The sequence below is a fragment of the Netta rufina genome (assembly GCF_964035555.1).
Source record: "Netta rufina genome assembly, chromosome: Z".
Classification (NCBI taxonomy): Eukaryota; Metazoa; Chordata; class Aves; order Anseriformes; family Anatidae; genus Netta; species Netta rufina.
This window is the reverse complement of record NC_140126.1, coordinates 64,919,300-64,940,628: the sequence shown is the minus strand read 5'-3', so window position 1 is coordinate 64,940,628 and position 21,329 is coordinate 64,919,300. Positions and strand designations below refer to the sequence as shown.

The following is a 21,329-nucleotide window of genomic DNA, read 5'->3' as shown; positions in this document are numbered from 1 at the left end:
CACAACAGATGTGCCCGGTTACAGATTAAACAGCATTTGCTTGCTCTGTCTGGGACAAGGATGTCTGCATCAGCTCTGCATTTGGGGCAAGGAGAATCATTCCCCCCTCGAGACCTGCTGCTGCACTCAGACCCCGGGTCTGCTGACAGCATGTTCTCTTCATGCTCTGCCCCATCAGCCCGCAGCCCTCAGGAGCAAATGAGAGGAGACCCCCAGACACCAGCAAGGCACGGGGGTGTCCATGCTCTTCCTCTGTGCAGCTGCTGACCCAGCTCTGCACAACAGGGACAGCCTGCATAAATGTGGTCGCAGGGGCCAGCTCTGAAACCGAGGATGGGACCTGCAGCCTGCAGCTGATCTTGCCCAAGGCAAAAGAGAGAGGTGCAGGGGACAGAGCAGCACAGTCTGGAAGGGGGAGCGCAGAGCCACAGGTGGCTGCAGACACGGGACGAGGTGCTGGCACCCGGGAGCTAAGGAAGCAGCAGCTGTGGGCACAAGGACATGCAACAATTCATCAATCAGGAAGGGCTGTTCATGGCTGGCCATGGTCCCACGATCCACCCGTCGTCGAGACTGCACTTCCAGCGCTGTTGCTGAAGGGTTTGCAGCAGGCTGGGCATCTTTGGTAGAAGGAGGGGAAGAAGCCACTGGCTGAAAGGGCCGAGAGACCTGCAGCTTCTCTGGTGGGAAACAGCCCGCATCATTGCCCCGTTAGAGTGGGAACTCCAAACAGACAATCCTCCTTCACATATCACCGAAGTGCTGGCCCTTGGCAGCCCCAGTGCAACCTCCTGCATCGAGCAGGGTTATCCCCAGCACCAGGTCAAGGTAGCTGCAGCTTTGGAAAGCCACAAGCTGCAGGGCCAAGTTGTGAGGCAAGAGAGGGCCATAAGGATTGCTTTGGAGTCAGATGCAGAGCTGTCTCCCAGGGCAGGAGGACAGCAGTCACGGGAGCCACGCTGTTGTGTCTGGGGGTGGGAAAAGAAGCCAGCAGCTGCCTTCACTCTCCCATCCTCATGTCATAGGGGCAGCAAAACAGGTTGTGGTCCTAGAGCTTGACAGGTGGTTCCTCCAGGATGAGAAGAACAAGATTTTCCAAAGTCTTACTACCATTAGTGCATGATCTTCTGACATGAGTGAGTGACAAGCAAGAGGACTCTGAAGAAGCTCATCAAGTCCATCAATAACTGTGTGGTGTCGAATGGGAAAATGTGACCATCACAAGCCAAGAAAGTCCATGCTGCCTGAAGCATCAGTTTTTCCCCCAGACAAAAAATCTAGAAGTTCTCTGTAGGAAGTGGAGTCTGCTGCAGCTGTGGAGGTGCAAAGAGCTGCAAGGCCAGCACCCTCAGTACATGCCAATGACCATGTGGAGGTTTCTGAGCTCCAGCTCCATCTGTTTAATTTGGACATCTCTCTGGTTTACCACCTCACGCAGTCTACGTATTTCTTCCTGTTGTCGGTAAAACATGTGCAGAAGCTGGAAGAAAAGACACATTTTGCTTCCTTTACACTAATGAAGCACAGACTGATCCTGTCAACTGCTACCAGTCCTGCCACATCATTTATGAGAAAAATGACACCTAAGGAGGGGGCTTTCAACCAAAAAAACGGTCATCAGCAGTCTCCTGCTAGCTTGGGCTGTGAACATAAGTCTTTCTCAGAAACATTTGGCAATGCTACTCTGCTTAAATCAACAGAAAATACAGCCTGCCTAATGCTGATGACAGAGGAGAGTATTTGGACTGTAGATTCCTGGATCTGCCACATCTCCTACTCTGACCTTAGGACCTTATCCTTCTTCCTTCTGATCATGCTCTTTCCTCACTGGGTGAGATGAGCGCGGCCTTTCACTGTGCATGCAGCAGAGCACCCAGCTCTGAAAGGGTTGCTTCTGTAACCTCAGGGGGCAGGTTAAGAGATGCGCAGAATAATATCATTTTCACACCACAGGGAAATTCAGCTCTGTAAATTCCTACCCTGTCAAGCTGCAGATGTTAAAATCTTGCATAGCTAAAATGGGTGTCTGAGCATGGCTGCAGGAAGAAAAGCCTTCCAGGGCTCCTAAATGCAAACAAGCTGCATCTACTCAAAAATGTCCCTGAGCTGCCAATGACTGTGGGCTTTCCAGTCACCACGAAGACCTCACACTGGTCCAGGCTCTGCAGAATAAACCCTCTCTGGATTTTGCTACATTGTGAATGGCACCTTTTAGCCAGCTGACTCTGGGTCTCCCCTCACCCAGCCCCAACCCTTCAACCCAGGCCTTCATACCTCATTTTCAGTTTTTGGTGGTGGGCACTCAAATACGTCAAAGCCATTGGAAAGATGCGTTTGGTCCTTTTTTGGCAACCTCTCCCTCACTTCCAGCTGCTTTCCACTGTCTTGGATTTCACTTTTCTTCTGCATCTCCACTGGTGCCGTTGCTTCTCCCCGGCCTTGGTAATGGTCAGTAGTTTTCAGCCGTGGCTCTGGCTCGAGATATTGCGGTAAGGAATCCACATTTCCAGAGCCTGGTCTCAAGGACACCAAGAGAGGTCCTAGGGAGGGAGGCAGGTGACTGGTTAGCACTCACAAACCACATTCAGAAATCAGCAGTAAGCAATTCTTTCAACCAGCCTGCAGGGATGAACATGGAAGCACCTGACAGGAAAGCTTTCCAGAGTTCACAGCGGTGAACATTTCACCCACTAATTTATTTTAGTCTACAGCTACATTTGTTACATCTCTCCTCTTCCTCTTTCCAATTTCTCAGGCCAGAGGGCCAGCGGCATCTTACCCAAGCCCTGGGGAGCTGAGGGGTTGGGGAGCTCTCCGTGTGCTGACCTTTGTTAATACCGTTCAGCCACTCCTGCGCTGTCAGTGCTGGCTGGGCTCCAGTGGTCAAGGGGTAGATGTCTTCCTGGTATGACTCCGACTGCAAGCAAACAAAGGAGTCACTACATCAGAAAGGTTTTGCTTCAGAAGGATCATACTGGAATGTGGTGGAGAAGGAAGCTTGTTTCACCTCAGCTCAGGGAGTATGCCAAGAGCACTCACTGCCGTGTACAGTCAGTTGACCTGACAGTGAGGCACATGAGCAGAGGAGATTGCTGAGTGTGTCCTGCACAGGAAATTTGGCCACTACATGGAGATCTGAGTTACCCAACCAAGGATAGTTGGCAGGACTGCCCTACTAGCTGACCAGCTTTGTGCCTCAGACAGGAAAAAGAAAATCCCTTGTTCTACCAGCTCTCCTGCCACCCAGCAGGCACAGAGAGGAGGCACTGTCCTCTTATTCACTGATACTTGTCCCCGACACAGGCATGACCTGAGGCTCACTTACCCGTCGAGGCACAATCATGGAGACGGGCTCTATCAAGCTTTTAGTTGGGATCAGTTTGTAGAAACGGAAAATCTCACAAGCCGACACTTCAAGGCCTCTTTTTGGCATCATTCCTGGCGGGATAGCATAAAAGAAACAAGGTATAAATCTCCTGAAGAAAGTTAGTGTCATCCATCATGGAAAAAGGACCGCCAAACAAAGGACCACTGAACAACAGGAGTTGGACTGCCAACTCAACAGCAGTGTGGTCTGAAACTGTGACCCAAAACTGTCTCAGTGTCACAAATTACGAGTAAAGTCAATCTTTTTTTTTTCTTTTTTTTCTTTTTTTTTCTTTTTTCTGTCAGACCACATGGTTACACGCAGGATTTGTGGTTCTCGTGCTGAACCTCCCGTTCATTATTCCTTCTCATGAACTGGAAATAGAGTGACCAGAACTGAGCAGACCTGGCAGGTGATGTCACAGGTGATGTCACATTTCCATTTCATGAAGTGACTTTTAAAAAGATTATGACAATAAAATCAGGACGCTGTACACTGGAGGGAAACAATGGCAACAGGAGTTCAATGCTGGAAATCTTGGGGCGGAGTCCCAGAGGGCAAGGAACACCCTGTACCTCTAAATGTGGTGTTAGACATACACGGTGACACTCACCAATTCCTTTCTGTGGTAAATGAGAATGATATTCCGTCAGGTAGTTCAGATATGGCTTCTCAGGGCTTATCTCATAGTACCGTATATTTCCATCACCCTAAACACAAAGGAAATGAACATGACTCAGGTTCTGCTATCCAGCATGAGGCTCTGAGAAGAATGTATGGCCCCAGAAGCCATGCAAGGTCAGGAACATAAGCACCTCCCATGTAAATATTTACCCCCAAACTGCTGTGTGGGGATCTGCAGCATGCCTTCCCACAACAAACACGGCTTGTCTGCAGTAGAAAACATGGCCTGACACCGCAGTATCCTCAGACCCCACCCCATCAGTCCTCAGGCCGATGTGCCTTAGGAGCACCCATGACTTCGGTCTGAACAATGCTGGTGACACAACACAGGCTAAGAGGAGAATCAGACCAGCATTTGCTGACTCAAAAGGCGCTCACCTTTCCAACAACGTAAAGCATGTTCGTGTCTGAGTCGTAGAAGGGAAACAGGAGCCCCGAGGAGCCATCCAGATCCTCCTCCACTAAAGGCACAGAAAGGTCATTCTGGGCAGGACACAGGAAAAACAAACAGCTAGAATCACCCGTGGGTCACCTCGAGTCAGGAACACCTTACTTGAACCCCACCTTGGAGTGACACAGACTTCCTCAAAGCTCCACAGGAGGGAAGCTAGCGAGCTCTCGATAGAGTGCAGCATGTCAAGACATCACTGGGTACTTGGCCATGTTTCAGGGGTAGATATAATACGAAAAACTGCTTGCTTCTACGTGAAGGCCATATGGGCCGCCAGACTCAGGAGGATGAAGGGCATGTCTGCACTGTACACCGAATTATTCGGGCTCCCTTACTGTCTCTGGTTAAGGTGATACCTTGACGATAGTGCACCACAAGAACAAAAACAGCCTACAGTAGCTGACAAGTCTCAGCACTGCACAGTGAGAAGATGTGCACTGCAAGGGCAAAAGTCCCCATCAGCCTTTTGCAGCTAAGCCTGGACACAGCATACCGCTGCGTGCACAAGTCTGCTACGTCCTGTAAGACCAGGGTAAGACCAGCAGTGCAGAACAGAGCAGTGAAACCCTGATGTGAATCCATGGCATTACCCCTGTGCTCAGCTTTGTGGAAAGCCTCTGGATGGCAGCACAGCGCCCTGCCCCCCATATACAAAGAAGCCACGTCCAAACACAATCAAATGGAAAATCAGAGACTTGGTCTACCAGCTTCGTCTGGTACAAAGGGTGACACTGAGAGAAAGAGGCAGAAGGCTGTGCTGCAAAGTAGCTGGTGCAGAGGACAAAGTGATATGGCAAACAGAGGAAAAGCATCTCACTGGGGGGCAGAGGAGAGTTTCATGAGGCTTGCAACCATCATAATAGAGAAGCATGTCTTGGAATTGACAAGTGCCACCTCAATACTCTAATGTAAGGAGTCATTGGAAATAAAATATAAAAAATAAAACATAAAACAACAACATATTTTCCTTCCTTGAGGTCTTTTTTGGAGTATGTTTGCCTAGAATTCATTTATCTTCCAGTACCAGTAACAATTTTGCCGGTAAGAGCACTAAGAGCTACTTTTAACTGGGAACTACAGGGACCATCCAAAGGTCCCTTGAATTTTTCATTATTTTTTTTTCTGCAGTAGGCACAGCATTATCCTTGCTCTGGTGGATTTCTATGTGCAAAGCTTTGAGAGCTTCTTCAAAATTTATGCTCAGTTAATAGCATCATAACAATAGAACTTATCACCCATTAAGAACTTGACAGTCACTTCTGAATTGCTGTTATAAACCAATCCTTGGGTATTTGGCAGGTGCAAAAGTTAAAGTGACAGCAAAAGAAAGAAAAATGAAGATTCTATGGTAACAATTGCTGGTTCAACTCACTTGATCCCACAGTGCAATTTGCCTATTATTCCACCGAGATGTTCCAGTAGAGAGCAGCTTTTTCATGTTTCCAAGGAACAAGACTTTATTGACTCTGTGAGACTTGTAGCTGGCTTCCTAGGAAGAGAAAACACACTGCAAGAGTAAGAGACAGCCTCTTCCCTTCCTCCATTAAAAAAATGGAAGGAGAAATCACATCAAGGCAAGAAACCACCTTCCCCTGCCCATGAAGCTGATCTGGGCTGGCTAAGGCACATCAGGCCATCTTTGTGCAGCTACATTTCATGTTACATGACACTTCTAGCCCCAGAAGCCACGCAAGGCCAAGAACGAAAGCACCTCCCAACAAAACATTTAGCCCAGAACTTCCACGTGGGGAAGTCAGTCACACCTGAAATATCTCCCCAGCCTGGCTGAAACTACAGTGAGCAGGATTTCAAAGCCATCTGAGAGAGGCAGCCTAAATTCTTCAAGCCCACACCCAAAAACCCAGTCAATTCACAAGAGGGTAATCCGTATTAGTGGTACTGTTGACCTTTCTGTGTACACAAATACACAAATGTGTGCACATACCTCCAAAAGGCAGTCAGCATCACCTTACCAAGAAATGCAAAGTACAGACAAATGTACACTTGCATCCACCTGGCCACCTGATCTCTACTGGTCACCCTAAGGAATCCCACAGCAGTACCCCTAGAGGACTGCAGGAGGGAACTATGAAAGCAGTGCACTTCAGGAAGGGTTTTAGGGAGAGAAGAGCTTGTTAGCAATATGCAGAGAACCTGTTGTCAACAGCAGCAATTCTTTCATGAAAAGTAAAAGACAATTCTACTCTCTGATGCCTCAGACAACACTGGGCACAGATCTGTCTTCTCTAATGGCAGTGAGTCTACCCAGAAGAGGAAACAATCCATGGGTGAGATCAGCTGGACCACAAACCACTGAATACCACCTACCTGTAGGACTGTTCCTGAACGAGGTTCTATGACACGGATCTTTCTGTCCCGGCAGGCTGTGGCAAGGAGGCTACCATCTGTGTTGAATGACATGGAGAGTATCACATCCTTGTGAGCGTCGAGGGTCTTCACTGGGTTCGAGATGACAGCCTCCCTCGTGTCAATGTTCCAGATCATTATCTGGGCAAAAGAACAAAAAAAAATAATAATAATAATAAAAAAAAAATCAGACATTTGCTGCCTAACAAAGTGGGGACTTTGTGTACCCTCTTTATTTCTTCCTTTCTTCTCCACATGTGTACATCTTACTATCATGAGCTGCAATACTCCAGTATTTGAAATAATCCCTGGTACTTAGATAAGTATATCAGGGACATAGTGTCTGTTCAGAATCTCTGATATTCTCGTTTCCTTTAGGACCACATTTTATACAGAAAAGTGACTAACATCATGGCAGATATAGGCATTAGCACAAGAATGAAGCCAAAGGTCATCTATGGCGTTTGATATTGCCACGGAAAAGAAGAGCAGACTGAAGTTCATCAGAAGACTGGAAAATTACCCAGGCTTTTTGAAACCCGTGACAATGAACTCCTGCCTGTTGGGTTGCTCAGGGATTTTCTCCTCAGGAAGGCTTCTGAAGTCTTTATCATTAACTTACAGCTTGAAATGAAAACAAATCCAAACCCTAAGTCCCAAGGGGAGGGCTTCAAAGAAAACAGACCCACCTTGTAGTCATAGCCGGAACTGAAGAGGATGTTTTCGGCAGTGGGATGCCACTCAATGAGGCCCACCCTTCGAGCATGCCCAAGAAGTTCCTTCTTCGGATTGGTGATGTTTCTTGTTAGCAAGTGCTTGGGGATGTCCCAGATCTTAACCTGGATGGCAGAGGATGGGTCTTTGTGAGATTAGTGTGTAGGGTGCTGACTCAGAATTTAACAGTAATTATTATTGTTGGCCATGCTGTTAGAGCACTTATGGAGAACTGCTCCCAAGGGGAAGAAGTACGCCACAGATCTTACAGACACCAAACCACGGCACCTGCAGTTTTCTACCTTGCCTTCTACCAAACTTTGAGCAGGAATGGGCAAATCTGAGATAGACTTCAGCAAAGAGTCCCAGAAAATATTATAGCAGTGGCTGATGCAAGCAGCCATCCACTCAGTGCTACCTGGTAGAAGAACTGACAGTGCCCCTGGTCAGATAATATCTATAGTACTATTTGTCCCCTGAAAAATGCACAAATGCTAAATATTTTGCAAACAGCACAGTCAAAGGACACAGAAGCCCATTCAGGTGGCCACAGGGTGGATGTCCTGAGCAGCCTGGGCAGTATAACACAAGGGGAGTTTGCTGTCTCATGACAGGGCTACTGGATTCATCTGGACTCATCTGGAAGGTGCTGCATGAAGACAAGAATAAATTCTGTCCTCTTGATATAGAAGGAGACAACAGAGGTGGCCTGCAAAAGCAGCTGAACCTGTGCAGGTAAAAGGAAAGAGTCTTTCCCACACTGATCTTAGAAGCACAAGCCTTTAGGATGACAACAGATTAACCCCTTGGCTCAAGGAAAGTGATTCTACTTCTGGGAAATTCTCTAGGACTTAACCTGAAGCCAGATAGAAATGCTCTTTGAATGAGAAAGCTTGTGGAAATTAGCCATGGCTGCCTGAGTCTCCCAGTGCTTGGCTGATGAGAATCACAATATTCTACACCAAAGAAGGAGAGGCACAAATTCAGGGACCTGCTAGGAAGGATCACAAGCACCCTCCTTCTCACCAGTGCTTATCTCATTAAAGAATCAAGTCCCTCAGAAACGTTAGGACTGTGGGGTCCTGTAGCCTCTAATGAACTTCCACAGCAGCAAGAGGAAGCACCACACCCTACAGTTTCAACAGCTGTAATCACTAAATGAATGGGGCTGAGAGAGGAGAAAAGGGGGAAATGGTGTGTGTTCACACTATGAAGAACTGCCTAGAACAAACCATGCATGTTTGGTGGTAAGACCCTGACTGGAGTTGCAGGGTTCATGAAATAGCAGCAATTCTCATTCCTTAGTGGGCAGGAGAAGCAGGTCTTGGAGCAAGAACTGCCAAGGCCAAGCATGAGCAACCTAGCTCACCAGCAGTTTGCTCCACGGCATCTTGAAGGAAACCTGACAAAGCAAAGTTAAGGACACAGAGTTGACTCTCCAACCACAGGGGAGAAGATCTTCATCAGGATGAATTCATACATGCCTGATGATTTGCCAGAAGGAACAGAAGGGGCAGGAGGATGAGCTTGGTTCCTGCTCTAAGCTCAAACTCTCGGTCCCAGGCCACTTTTCTTAGCCCCAGTCCAAGGCAGCAGTAGGACCTGGGAAGGGCACTGGACTGTCCATCCCCTCCCATGCCCTCGAGTACCACTCTGCATGCTTCAGCTGTAGACCACAAAATTTAGTTGTGTTATCACAATGGCACGCTCCAGAAAGGCTGGCTAGTGACCAAGAAACCTCTTAGGAACATGGGTGGTGGGAAATGTTCACCATCTTCACACAAGCTTGTGGCCCACCTCAACATTTTCAGGGAAAACCAGTGCAGTAGGAGCAATCAGACACATCCTCACACACAAGCCAGAGCAGTGCCTCATGCTGATGCTGAAAAATGGCAGGGAGCACCAGGCCTTAAACAACAGAGAGGAAAGAAGGGTTTGGCTCAAATGTCCAGCCCAATGGAAGTGGTGGGCATCCACCTAAACCCTAAAACTTCTCATACTTATCGGGTCAGGACAGAGAAGGTGTTGCTGCAGTGGTGTCCCAATAGCTATCCAGTCTGAGCTCTGCAGGACAGGACAGGACAGGACAGGACAGGTAAGACAGATGTTAACTCCATGGAATGAGTCCTGGTAGACAAGAGAATAAATAAGACCTGGCAGCATGCCCTGGCAGCAACGAAAGCTAGCAACATCGTGGTCTGGAAAAACAGGAAGAGAGCTCCTAGATCAAGGGAAATGATTTTTCACTTTACTCAGCAATCTTTAAACAACCACTGGAGTGCTGCACCCACTTTTGCATGTCCTAGCACAAGAAAGTTACTGATAAACTTCAGTGAGTCCAGTGGAAACCACCAGGATGTTCAGGAGGCTGCAGCACTTGTCCTGTGAGGAGGGGAGATGGGCTTGCTCAGCTTGGAGAAGACATCTTGAGAAGAACCTGATAAAAGCCCTTGGTACTAACAAGATAATGGAGAAAATAGAGCCATGCTTGCTACTGAAGTGCAGAGTAGGACGATTGGATACGGTGGCCATTAACTACACTGGGAAGATTCTAGCTGCATATAAGAAAAAACAGAAACAGGTTGCCTGAAAAGGTGGTAAAGTTTGCATTCTTGAAAAAAAAAAAAAAAAAAAAAAAAAAAAAAAGGCAAAGAAAAGTCACTAAGCAGGAAGGAAAATTCAAAGATCATATATTTCCAACTCAAGAGAGGTTTCCGACAGAGCTGAAATGGCAGAAGATAAACCACCAAGTCAGGGCTGGAGGAAATGACAAAGGGAACCTCCCTGATTCTGTGTGGCAAAGGGCAAATATACCCAGTGGGAGAAAATACACATGGGATCTCTGAGAAAGACCATAGTAGCTAGATGTTCTTACTGTCATAAGAGCCAACACCGCACTTTTGATAAGCCACAGAAAGCAATTTTCCAGTGGGCAGATATAGGCTAGACTGTCCCTTACACGAATGAATTGCATTTTCCAGTTCCTAATAACCAGACTGCACCTACGCTGAGCTAAACTGTGTGACTGCATCTTACTTACATCAATCTCAGCCCAACTGGCATAAAACATAAACCTGACTTAAGAATTTGATATCTTTTTATAGGTTTGTATTAGCATTACCCTTTGCATCCCTGGAGTCTTTCTCTGTGTTCAGTTGGAAAATACTCATTTCGTTGATGCCATGGCTGGAATAAAGTATGACACAGACTCCTTAACTACCCCATAGCTGATCCAGCATGGCTTTACAGAGTAACTCAGAGAGAAACAAGTTCAAACTTGCTGTGTGGAGAAATGATCTGAAACAGCTGTCACAGATTACATTGCGTTGAAAGTTTTATTTTGTAGTAAAGGAGGAGTTTCACAGTGATTAACCTTGAACCAATTTTACATTTGCTTCTTTCTCACGCAAACAAACCTCTAAAGATGGAAGCCCCCACACAAACAGATCTTCTTCCTATCATGACTTTGATACATCTGTTCTTGAAGATTACATGCATTTTCACATCTCATCCCTGGGCCTCTTGGTTCTTTTCCTATTGCTTTCCCCCAAAAGCACATTAGCCAGGCAATAACATCGAGTATAAGCTGGGAAACTTACAGTGGCATCTTCTGAACACGAGGCTATTACAAAGTCATTGAATGGGTTCCACTTGATGTCCAGAACGTTTCCTTTGTGCCCACATATTCTGGGATAATGTGGGTCGAGCTTCCCTGTCTGGAAAAAAATAGAAAAATATGTATATATATCATGAAACCTAAGGTGAGCCATGGAATTACAGGATACTTTCAAGTAAGACCCATCCAGCTCCACCAAGAAACCTCTTTCTGATTGTTATGCTCCAAATGCCCTGGGTGGTCTCCTTCTGTTGGGAATGGGGTTTTGCTGTCCCTGCAAGGCAAATCCTGATGATATCAGAGACAGGAAGGTATCGTGGTGTTGTGCAGGGCTTCACAGCGCTACTGAGAAATCTGTACACATACAGCAGAGGTTACATAAGCTATTATTTGATTCAGACACCAGAATAAAACTTAGAGTGGGAAAACTTAGGAATCAATTGAATCTTCCAGATTTCTTAAAGATTTGGGGAGAGAGAAAATCTCGTATCTGTTCCTTGAGAATAAATTTCTGTTAAGCAGGAAAAGTGGTTTTGCTGATCATTTTTAGCCTCTTCAACTAGCTTTTATTTTATTTTATTTTATTATTTTATTATTTTATTTTATTTTATTTTATTTTATTTTATTTTATTTTATTTTATTTTATTTTATTTTATTTATTTTTTAAGCAACAATACAAATTACAAACCCAGTTTTTCCTTCAACAAGCTATGCGTTTCTCTCTGATGGCTTTCAAATCCAGCCATTCACCGCATTAAATCAGATTCAGGACTCTCCCAGAATAAGCCACATTTGGGCAGCATACTCACTGCTGTCGTGCACGAAGCAGTACACTGAGTGCTTGTGCCGAAAGGGGGCTGTGTTGCATCAGGATAAACACACGCTGCAGACAGCCTCTGCTACAGTCGTGTCAATTTGTCTACTACGTGATAGAGAGGGTGCTGGGGATTTGATTAACATCGGAGCAACACTTGCTCCTTCCTGTTAGAAGCAGGAGGAGCAGGAGGTGCTCCAGGAATGCAGACTTCTGTGCGAGAGCAGAGGTCGGTCTCCTGAGGAGGCAGACAGGGCTGCAAGCCGGTCGTGCCTACCTGCCCACTTTTATCTCAGCTGGAAGAATCACAGAATGGTTTTGGCTGGAAGGGACCTTAAGAACCACCCAGTTCCAGCCCCCTGCCACAGGCAGGGACACCTCCCACCAGCCCAGGCTGCCCAGAGCCCCATCCATCCTGGCCTTGAGCACCTCCAGGGATGGGGCAGCCACAGCTCCTCTGGGCAGCCTGTGCCAGGGCCTCACCACCCTCTGAGTGAGGGATTTCTTCCAAATCATAAATCAAAATGAATGCAACTGCATGCCCTTCTGGAAAGCAGACACTGCTGTGGGTGTGCTCCCCACACCTCTCTGGAGGTGGCCTTGAGAGTGTGTGGTGGAGGGGCATCAGTGCTGACCCTAATCTGGATGTGGCTACCATGTTATTTGCCACGTCCCAGCCTCAAACTCCTGCCGAATGGTCGTTTTTTGGTGTAGAACAGGACACAGCGTGCAACCACTCTGGCTTCACAAGAAAGTTTGTCTCATCGACTGGGACTAACCTGCTTCAAACTGAACACCCAGCAGGCTTTGAAATGTAAAAGAATGCTTTTTTAGACTCCACTTTAAAACAAATCAGTTTTATGACAGCAACAATACAAAGTGACTTGGGAAGGCAGCAGAAAAGAGATAAAAGGCCTTTAATAAGAGCTCCCCCACCCACAGTGTCCTTTTGCGGGCTTCAGGGCTTGGTTTCAAGCTCACAACTCAGAGGGCTGGGCAGCCAGCTCCACAGGGATCCCTTGATCCCTATGGGAGCTCCGTCCCCTCCCAAAGCTGGCTGCCTGTCTGCTCCGTCTGGGAGGCTCCCAGGCCACCCGGCCAAACTGCCACCATGCCATGCCGAGCCCCATCCTGAAGCTTCTCCTACTCTTCACCTACCCCCCTGCAACCCACCCATCCTGTCTCTCAGGACTTTGTTTGCATCCTGCTACCTCTTTGTCTCAGGTCTGGTCATGGGAGAAGGCAAAAGGAAGGCATGCATGTCCCTGGACTCGTGAGATTTACAAAGGCACTCGCCCTGTGCCAGGCCCCAGACAGCCCCTGTGCCCACAGCTGCTTTCCTGTTGAGATGGAAAGCTGTTCCAGCCAGCCAGCTTCAGCGAGGACCTGACTGATCTTCATCAGGATCTAAGCGATATGTTCTGCAACAGAAGACTGTTTTCCAAGCGGTGGCAAAAGTTCAGCTAATTCCTCTTCAGGTAGTAGGCAATGTGTTTCTAGGCCAGCTGGATGGGGTATCTGTGGCTAAGAGCTCTTTCTTTTGTTAAGCCCTGCTGCTCTCCACCCCTGCCTTACTGCCAAGCTCTGAGAAAGGGAGGAAGAATGGTGCAGGAGGCAAGAAGTGGGATTTCTTCAAGGGACGAGAGAGCTCAGCTTCCATGACTCAGCAGGAGAGAAGAAAAGAGACACCATTAAACCAGAGACAAGAGCTGCAAATCCAGCCAAAAAAAAAAAAAAAAAAAAAAAAAGATTGGCTACCAGTCATGAGAGGGCAACTCAATGCCAGACACAAGCCTCCAGACCAGGCTGCCTTCATCTCCCTGGCAGCCAGGGGCACAAGCCAAGAGCCCGGAGTGCTGCGGGTCACCGCCGCTGTAGGAGCTGGCAGCCACAAATACCACCACTGGGAGCACAAGCCAAAAGCTGCTGCTCTTCACCAGGTGGCACCAGCTCAGAAGCACAGCTTGAAAAAAAAAAGTAACTGGTACCACAGCCCCCAGGCTCGGAGAACCCCCTTCTGTGGGTGGCCGAGGCCACTCTCCCCCACAGCTTGTGTCAGAAACAGGTATTGGGAGAGCAGCTGGAAGACGCACAACACATAAAGGTCCGTAACTCTGTCCTGTTTTGAACCCCTTAATTCTTCCAGGCTCATCAGCATCCGGGGCTGTGAGCTCCACAGTTGAACTGCAAAAGCGTCCACCCTTGCCTGCTGCCATTCTGATCGCTGCTGTCCCTCCCCTTCACTACACAAATCGGGAATTCTCCCTACACTTCTTCCCCCACCCCGTTCACAGTTTGATGTGTCTCACCCATTTGTCCTTTTTCCCAGGACTAATGGAGGCCTAACCTTCAAAGTCTCAAGTCCTCAAATGAAAGTAATTTCACATTTTCATTGACATACTTTAATTATCCTTCTCTAGTTATCTCTTCTAGTCCTGCTGTGCCTTTCACTTCTGCAGGCAGTCTTTCAGACCTGGGTGGAGCATTGAAGCAGGTGTTAAGAATAGAGGGACTGCTACTAAAGATGAGCTAAGTTGAGAAGAGGTGTCAAGACAGAAGAATTAATAGTAAGCCGTGCAAGCATCTTGAGCTCTTTTTGCCAACACTTTGAGAGCTGGGTCCCACCCCACGTCCCACAGTCCCAGCTGCCTGCTCAGAGATGCAGGTCTGTGATAAAGACAAGTTCTTCAGCCCCAACAGATCGTGGTCGAGGGGGCAGAAGTGACTCAGTCAAGAAAAACAGGGTAGTGGTTAATTTTAGGACTGTCTCTGAACAGCACCAGCAGTTAATGAGTTGAATAAACAAAGTCTAGAAGAGCCGGGAACTGCACTAGGCTCTTCAAGCACACCCAGTGCACTTTCATCCTTAGCAAATATATATTGAAAAAGTGGCATTACAATAACACCATCAATTAACTTTTAATTAAAGGCTGAACTTTTGCCTTTCATCTGTTCTGCCCTGATTCCAGGGAGCCCATAATCTCATACCGAAGTTAATCCACATTAGTGCATGCCTAATTCTTCTGCAGCAATAAATGCCAGACAGCCAGCTTCTCCCTCTCATCAGATCTCCAAGTCATCAGAACCTACAAACATGGGATTTGTTTCCGAAAGGGAAGTTTTTCCAGCATCAGTGTTTGAAGCTAAAGAGCTTCATTGTCTCATAACTGTGTCTCCATTCTTTCACAAAGGAGAAGGTAGTTAGAGCAAAATACACCATGCTCTGCTCCGGTGGCAGATGAAGCCAAGGCACTAAAGCACCTTTCAGTTCTTGCCTTTCGTATCTACTAATTGCTTTTTGATTTGCAGTCTTTCCTGGGAGACAAACATCTGAACAGCACAGCTCCCGTTGATTACACAAGACAGGCAACCGGGGTACAAAAGGAAGGAAGGTGTCGAGAACCTGCGAGCAGCCACCTAGGACGCACAGGTAGGTACCCATGTGCCAGGCAATCTGGGGCCCCTTCCGTGCATTTTGTAATGCCGGGAGCAGCACTGGCTGAATATCCCTTGTGGGATCAACCTCCCTGCAGAGCCTGGTCCCCCCACCAGCACCATGAAGGCCATCCCGCCCCGGCGGCGCTCACCTGGTGGATGGGGATGACAAGGAAGGCCCCTCCGCCCGCGCACTCGGTCACCACCGCCACGAAGTGCGGGTTGACGGCACAGAAGTGGTTGTCGTGGACGCTGTGGGTGATGGGCACGCAGTCGTAGCACTTGTCCTTGCTGGCGGCCTTGCCGTACACGTGGCGGAACTTGGAGCTGCGGTACTGCGGGTGCCACGACATCTGTAGGGGCAGAGAGACAGCGGGACGTGAGATGGAGGGGACCCCCCCAGGACGTGTTTTTCCCCTTTGGCGTGACCCCTCGCTCCTCTCTGTGGGCGAGAGGAGAGAAAAGAGATCTCTCCCCAGCCCCAGGCCATCCCTACACCGCTGGGGCAGGGCCAGGCAGCAACAGGTTGAAGGGGAGATGACCCCAGGTAGTACAGCACCCAGGAAGCAGGGGAGACAAAACATCCCAGGCGAGGAAAGCCTGAGAGAGAGATGGGGAGTGAACGAGCCAGTCTGGATGCATACTTCATTTAGCCCTCAGGTGGTTTGGGACCAAGAAGGAGTCGAAATTTTGCTTGCATGAAGGGAAGAAAATCAGTTTGACAGATCACAGGAATGGTGGCAGGCACCTGTTGGTTTCCCTCCCCACTGACAATGACATCCTGCACGCCAGGTGTGTAGCCGCACCACAGGCAGCACTCCGAATGGTGTTTAAACGAGATGCACAAAGCATGCTCAGCACAAGAATCCCTTCCCACAGAGAGCACTGAAGCTCTATGAAGCTGGCACAACTGATTTTAAATAGGAAGCTGGCGGTGTTGGACAGCAAAGAGCAATTCTGGCTGTTAACTCGCGCTCTTTCCACGAGACCCAGGCAGCGGAGGGGGCAGTGATAAGCTCCTGCTGCCCAGAGAGAAGGAAACCCAGGTCTGGCAAGCAAGTTACAGGTGAAAGAGAGCCCCACGCAATCAACTGGGAATGTGGGCGAAGGCTGGGGCAGGGCTTGGTTTTGCCCATTTTCGGTCTGTTTAACATGCATTTGGCAAACAGCTTAACCAGTGGTGCTGGATCGGTGATACTAGAGTTTGAGAGGGAGCCCAGCCAAGCAGCTTTTGAGTTACACCAAGACTAAGACTGCTTGCCCACATGGGTGAGTGTCTGCAGGAAAGAAAGCACTCAGTGCCAGGAGGGCAGATGCATCATCACCAGTCCGCACCGCTTGACAAGCAGGGGCCCAAGCAATCCTAAACCAAAGTGTCCTTGCACATGGCACGATATTGCAAACTGACACTCAGCTTCCTCACAGGAACCACGTTAAACGCTGTGAGCCTGTTCTGCTCGATCCTGGGCAGTCAAACTAGAGCTTTACAGGACCCTGTGAGCCTGCATCCCATGTTACACAGGAATATTTGGTCTGTGAATCGCGCTAGGACACCAGTTCTGTCCCGTTCTCTGCCTCCTCCCCGTCCACTGGCACAGCTCACAGCCAACCCAACCCCACCTTGGCCAAATACTCACACCTGGGGAAAAAAAAAAAAAAATCAGTCCTGGTAGATCGTAGTTAGCTTTTACAGTCCTTTTTGTTCCCTACCTGAAAGCTGGCATGTTCTACCTGTATTAAACCTGCATTAGTCTGTATTCATAGCTGATTAAATTTCTTGTGCAGAAAACATGAGGTGCAAAGGATCTGGCACAGTGAGGGCCACCTTCACTCCCCAAAAAAAAAAAAAAAAAAAAACACAAAGAAATGCAAATTACTTAAAAAAATAAAGCAGTGATCCTGGGAAACTAATCTTGGGAGAAGGGATGTTCACAGGTAAAAAGACAGCTGATCTAGCATTAAAAAATAAAAATAAAAAAAATCTAGCAACTGTCAAGATCCTTGAACAGCCCTAGAGAGGGAATGTTTTCAAACACCTTCACATTCATTACAGGTCTAGTGGTTTGGTTTACTCACACTGAGAAAAAAAATCAAGAGGTTTTCTGTACATAGCAGGTCCCTCTTACAGCAGGAACATTAGCTTTCCAAAGGGAAATTAGCTGCCACGCTCCAGGGAACTTCTAGCTAAACTGCTCTTCAGGTGGAAGCAAGTTTGTGGTCTGGAGGTACGAGGCTCCTCAGCAGCAATGATCTCAACTCAGAAAAGAGTCACCAAGCACAGACAGACATTCGTGGTTGGGCCGTCATTCCGACAGAGAGCAGGAACACACAGCAAGGTACAGAGATCCTGCGCAGACTGCCTGTAAGGTTTTGATGGCCAGCAAGGAACAAAGGAAACAAGAGGAGCTAAATGCTCAAGTTTGGACTGTGCCTTGGGAACAATTGCCCAGGTTTGGAAACGAAAGCCCTTTGCTATTTCAGTTTGTAGAACTAAGGCTCTGCTGCCACTGGAGTGGGCTTCATAGGACCTCCAAATCTTCCAGAGACAGAAAGGCAAGATATGGATGGGAATACCAGAAAATTGACAAAGATGGTCCTAGAGGAATAGTGACCCTCTCAACACTATTGCAGCCACAGCAGAAAGCTCAGCATTAAAAGAAAAGTATGGGGAAAAACAGCCTGAATCAGTGCAGCATCAGTAGGCTGGAACGATGGAAGAAGCTGATCCCAAATTAAGCAAATATATGGATGTTAGGAAAAATTTCTCTGGGAAGAGTGTGGAGGAGAGCTCTGCAACAGGTTGCTCAAGTGGTGATGGAAGTCTCCACCTTTGGAGATAATCCTTTCACGTCTTCGTTATAAAAAACAATGTCCTTCTTTATCTAATGTGGGTAATAGTTCTGTTCTGAGCAGGTGGATGGACTGGAGAAAAGCAAGGACCACCAAACCAAGCCGAAACCACACAGCTTGCAGCAGAGATGTCTATTCACAGTCCTAGGATTCATATAAGCAAGAGTCAAAATAAGGATCAAATGATGATCCTTGGATGAAATTCAGGCAAACAGGTGAAAACAAAATGCAGAAAACATGAGTGTGCTGCCAAGTGCCTCTTCAAGAATGGGAAAGTGCCCGAACAGAAATGTCTCAGCATCCAGCCACACAAGCCACCACCTATTGGTCTGCCTGCAACTTTACCAGAAGAGAGAGACAGATCTGTGATCAGCATGAATCTTTGCATGTAAAATCCCGAAACGTATTACTTAAGGAGTGACGTGCTCCCAGCAGCAGGAGATGTAGATGATGCATTTGCAGACCAAGGGCAGGCAGTGAAATTCCAAGATACAGAAAATGTATACCCCATGGCTGGTGAGACAATGCAACGTTCATGGGGACTCTCAAAGCTCAGCTGGTTGTTATACACGCCGCAACACCAGAGTGCTACACAATCCATCCTTTTGGGTAGCACTTAAAACTGCAGACAAGGCAATGAACGTATGTCTAAGCTCCCTAAATGCAAAGGGAGAAGCAAGGACTCCAGTTAACCCCTAGTGTGCAATCCCCTATGAGGAAAACCAAGAGCACGGCATGGTGCCACATAACTATACTGACACCCTGCAGTTAAAAACTGAAAAACCTCACACCTTCACTAATGAAAATAAGCAGGGTTAGAGAAAATAAGCAGGGTTTTTGAGAGAATGAACAGTCTCTGAAGCATGGGACACTGAAGAACCTTATAAAGGGACCTGGTCTGCCATGAGTGCTCCTCAGCAGACACACGGGAAGGAGCTGTAGCACAACAAAGCTCTGGATGCTCTGCACAATGCTGTCCATGTCAATAATGCTGTCTACAAGCTAAAGCAGAGCTCCAGAATCACCCACAGGGCCTCACGTTACTGTAGAAATGGGGTGAGATCCAAGAGGTACTGCCCAGGAAGGAGTCAATGTGGGAAAGGTATGCCAGAAACAAATAAACAGCCAGAGCGAAAGTGAACATGGTGGGAAGCTGAAAACATTATTGTGCGTTGTTGGCTTGAGATTATTCTGGTGCCAAGAGACTGTAAAATTAATCGTGGACTGGTCAAAACTCACGCCATAGGTTCCCCTGTACCTGAGCAGCCTGTTCAAGGTGTAACCATCAAAGACCCCAGGTCACGGTGAATAAAGCCAGGCCTGGCTTTACTCTGCAATGAGGCTCACTGACTCTGCAAGGTTCATTTTACATGGCTGTAAGACACGCTGACAGCACTGATCCTGAGAAGAAAAAAAAAAAAAAAGAAAGAAAAAAGGAGCTGAAAATGTTCTAGGAAGGACGAAGGACGTTTGGAGCTACCACCAGGAGAGCTGCACCTTGTTGCTCAAACCGCTCCTTTGCATCCACACAAGGCAGCACACAGAGATAGTCCAAGAGGGTTGGTTGGTGCAGCACCTGGAAAGGGTCTCACTCCAGCGCTGGAAAGTCCCTGTGTGACCCAGAAGAAATCCTCAGAGGGCATCTCCAGGGGTGCTCTCAGAATAAGAGGGGATTAGAGACAGAAGTGACAGCCTCTGTGCTCATCAGGGTACAGGCCTGTGTACAGAAATGGCCCCGAACCCTGGCAAAGCCCAAGGCCACATCCCAGCCCCTGTGAGTACAGCCTGTCCTACGGGGACAAGACGTAGTTCCTCAGCAGGAGACGATCTCCCAGATTCATGAGAACAGCAGGGCTGTGGGACCAGCTATGGGAACAGCTGGTAGACCTCAGCTATCACGGCGCTTACGAGAAGATCCTTGCAGAGAGGTCAGCATTCCTCGAAAACTCAGTTCTTTGAATTCTCTCCTGTCTTGGGTGATCCCTACAGCAAAGCAGCCCCCACCTTCCCCATGCTCTCTGCGAGTCTGTCGATGGCACAAAGCTGGGAAGCAGCTGATAAAATAGGTGCTTGTTCTGGCATCCAGAGGGACCTGGGCAGGTTGGAGAAACAGGACGACAGGAACCTCGTGAAGTTCAACAGGAGAAAAACGTCCTGAAGCTGGGGGAGAACAGCCCCAGGCACCAAGCAGGCTGGGTGCCACCCAGAAACACAGGACGTTCCCTCTTTACATCAGGAAGCATTTATTTGCTGTGCAGGTGCCTGAGCACTGGCACAGGTTCCCCAAAGAGGCTGAGGAGCCTCCCTCCTTGGAGATCTGTAAAACCTGCCCAGACACAGTCCTGGGCAACCAGCTCTCCTGTTCTGATCAGGGGGTTGGACCAACAGACCTCATGGGGTCCTTTCCTACAGCAAATATTCCATGATTGTAGGGTCCCCGCGTGTGTTGTCCCTTCCTGAAAATGCCCCTGGCAGCACACCAAGGTGCACACATATGGCGTGGACTTTCAGCCCCATAAACCCAAAGTTTGTCTTGCAGCCTCAGCTCCTCCAGCAGGGAGTGGTGACAGCACATTTCTTCCCCATTTCAGGGAAACTGCTGCTTGGAGGGGGCATCATTTTCACAGCAGAGTCAAACAGCAGCTGGTGAAAGGGATGGGAGAAAATGGGGGGAAATACACCAACATTTTGTCAGCACACTAGGCCTTCTTATTGGAAAAAATTGCACCTCCCCCTAAAAATAAATGAAAAAAAATAAAAAAATAAAAAAAAGCATTTTAAAGAGCTCCATAATTAAATTAATTGGAGCTCCTGACTGTGTGACAGGAGCACCAAAAGTCCCATTCGAACCTGGGCTCCGAGACCACGGCCTCCTTCATTTCCTTAATGGAGGAGGGATCTCATGATCATGACTCAACTTCAGAAAAGCTTCGTAAATCTGCCCTTGGGGCCTGTTTCCTCCTTGGCTGCAGAATGTCCTGAGTCACTTCTGTGACACCGTGCCCATGGGCAGCACATCCCTAACTTGAGA

General features: G+C 47.9%; 1 protein-coding gene across 1 annotated transcript in view; it reads right to left on the bottom strand.

Annotated features, from left to right (window-relative positions):
- Positions 1-777: 777 nt before the first annotated feature.
- Positions 778-21,329, bottom strand: part of CORO2A (coronin 2A) — a 42,703-nt gene continuing 22,151 nt past the window's right edge. Inside the window, exons 2-12 of the mRNA XM_084304617.1 lie at positions 15,601-15,801; positions 11,183-11,299; positions 7,559-7,708; positions 6,831-7,010; positions 5,875-5,991; positions 4,430-4,534; positions 3,981-4,077; positions 3,326-3,438; positions 2,827-2,917; positions 2,275-2,540; positions 778-1,480 (exon numbers count right to left, since the gene is read on the bottom strand). Of these exons, the coding sequence (XP_084160743.1) occupies positions 1,349-1,480; positions 2,275-2,540; positions 2,827-2,917; positions 3,326-3,438; positions 3,981-4,077; positions 4,430-4,534; positions 5,875-5,991; positions 6,831-7,010; positions 7,559-7,708; positions 11,183-11,299; positions 15,601-15,801 (1,569 nt within the window). The 3' untranslated portion in view covers positions 778-1,348. The remainder of the gene's footprint in view (positions 1,481-2,274; positions 2,541-2,826; positions 2,918-3,325; positions 3,439-3,980; positions 4,078-4,429; positions 4,535-5,874; positions 5,992-6,830; positions 7,011-7,558; positions 7,709-11,182; positions 11,300-15,600; positions 15,802-21,329) is intronic.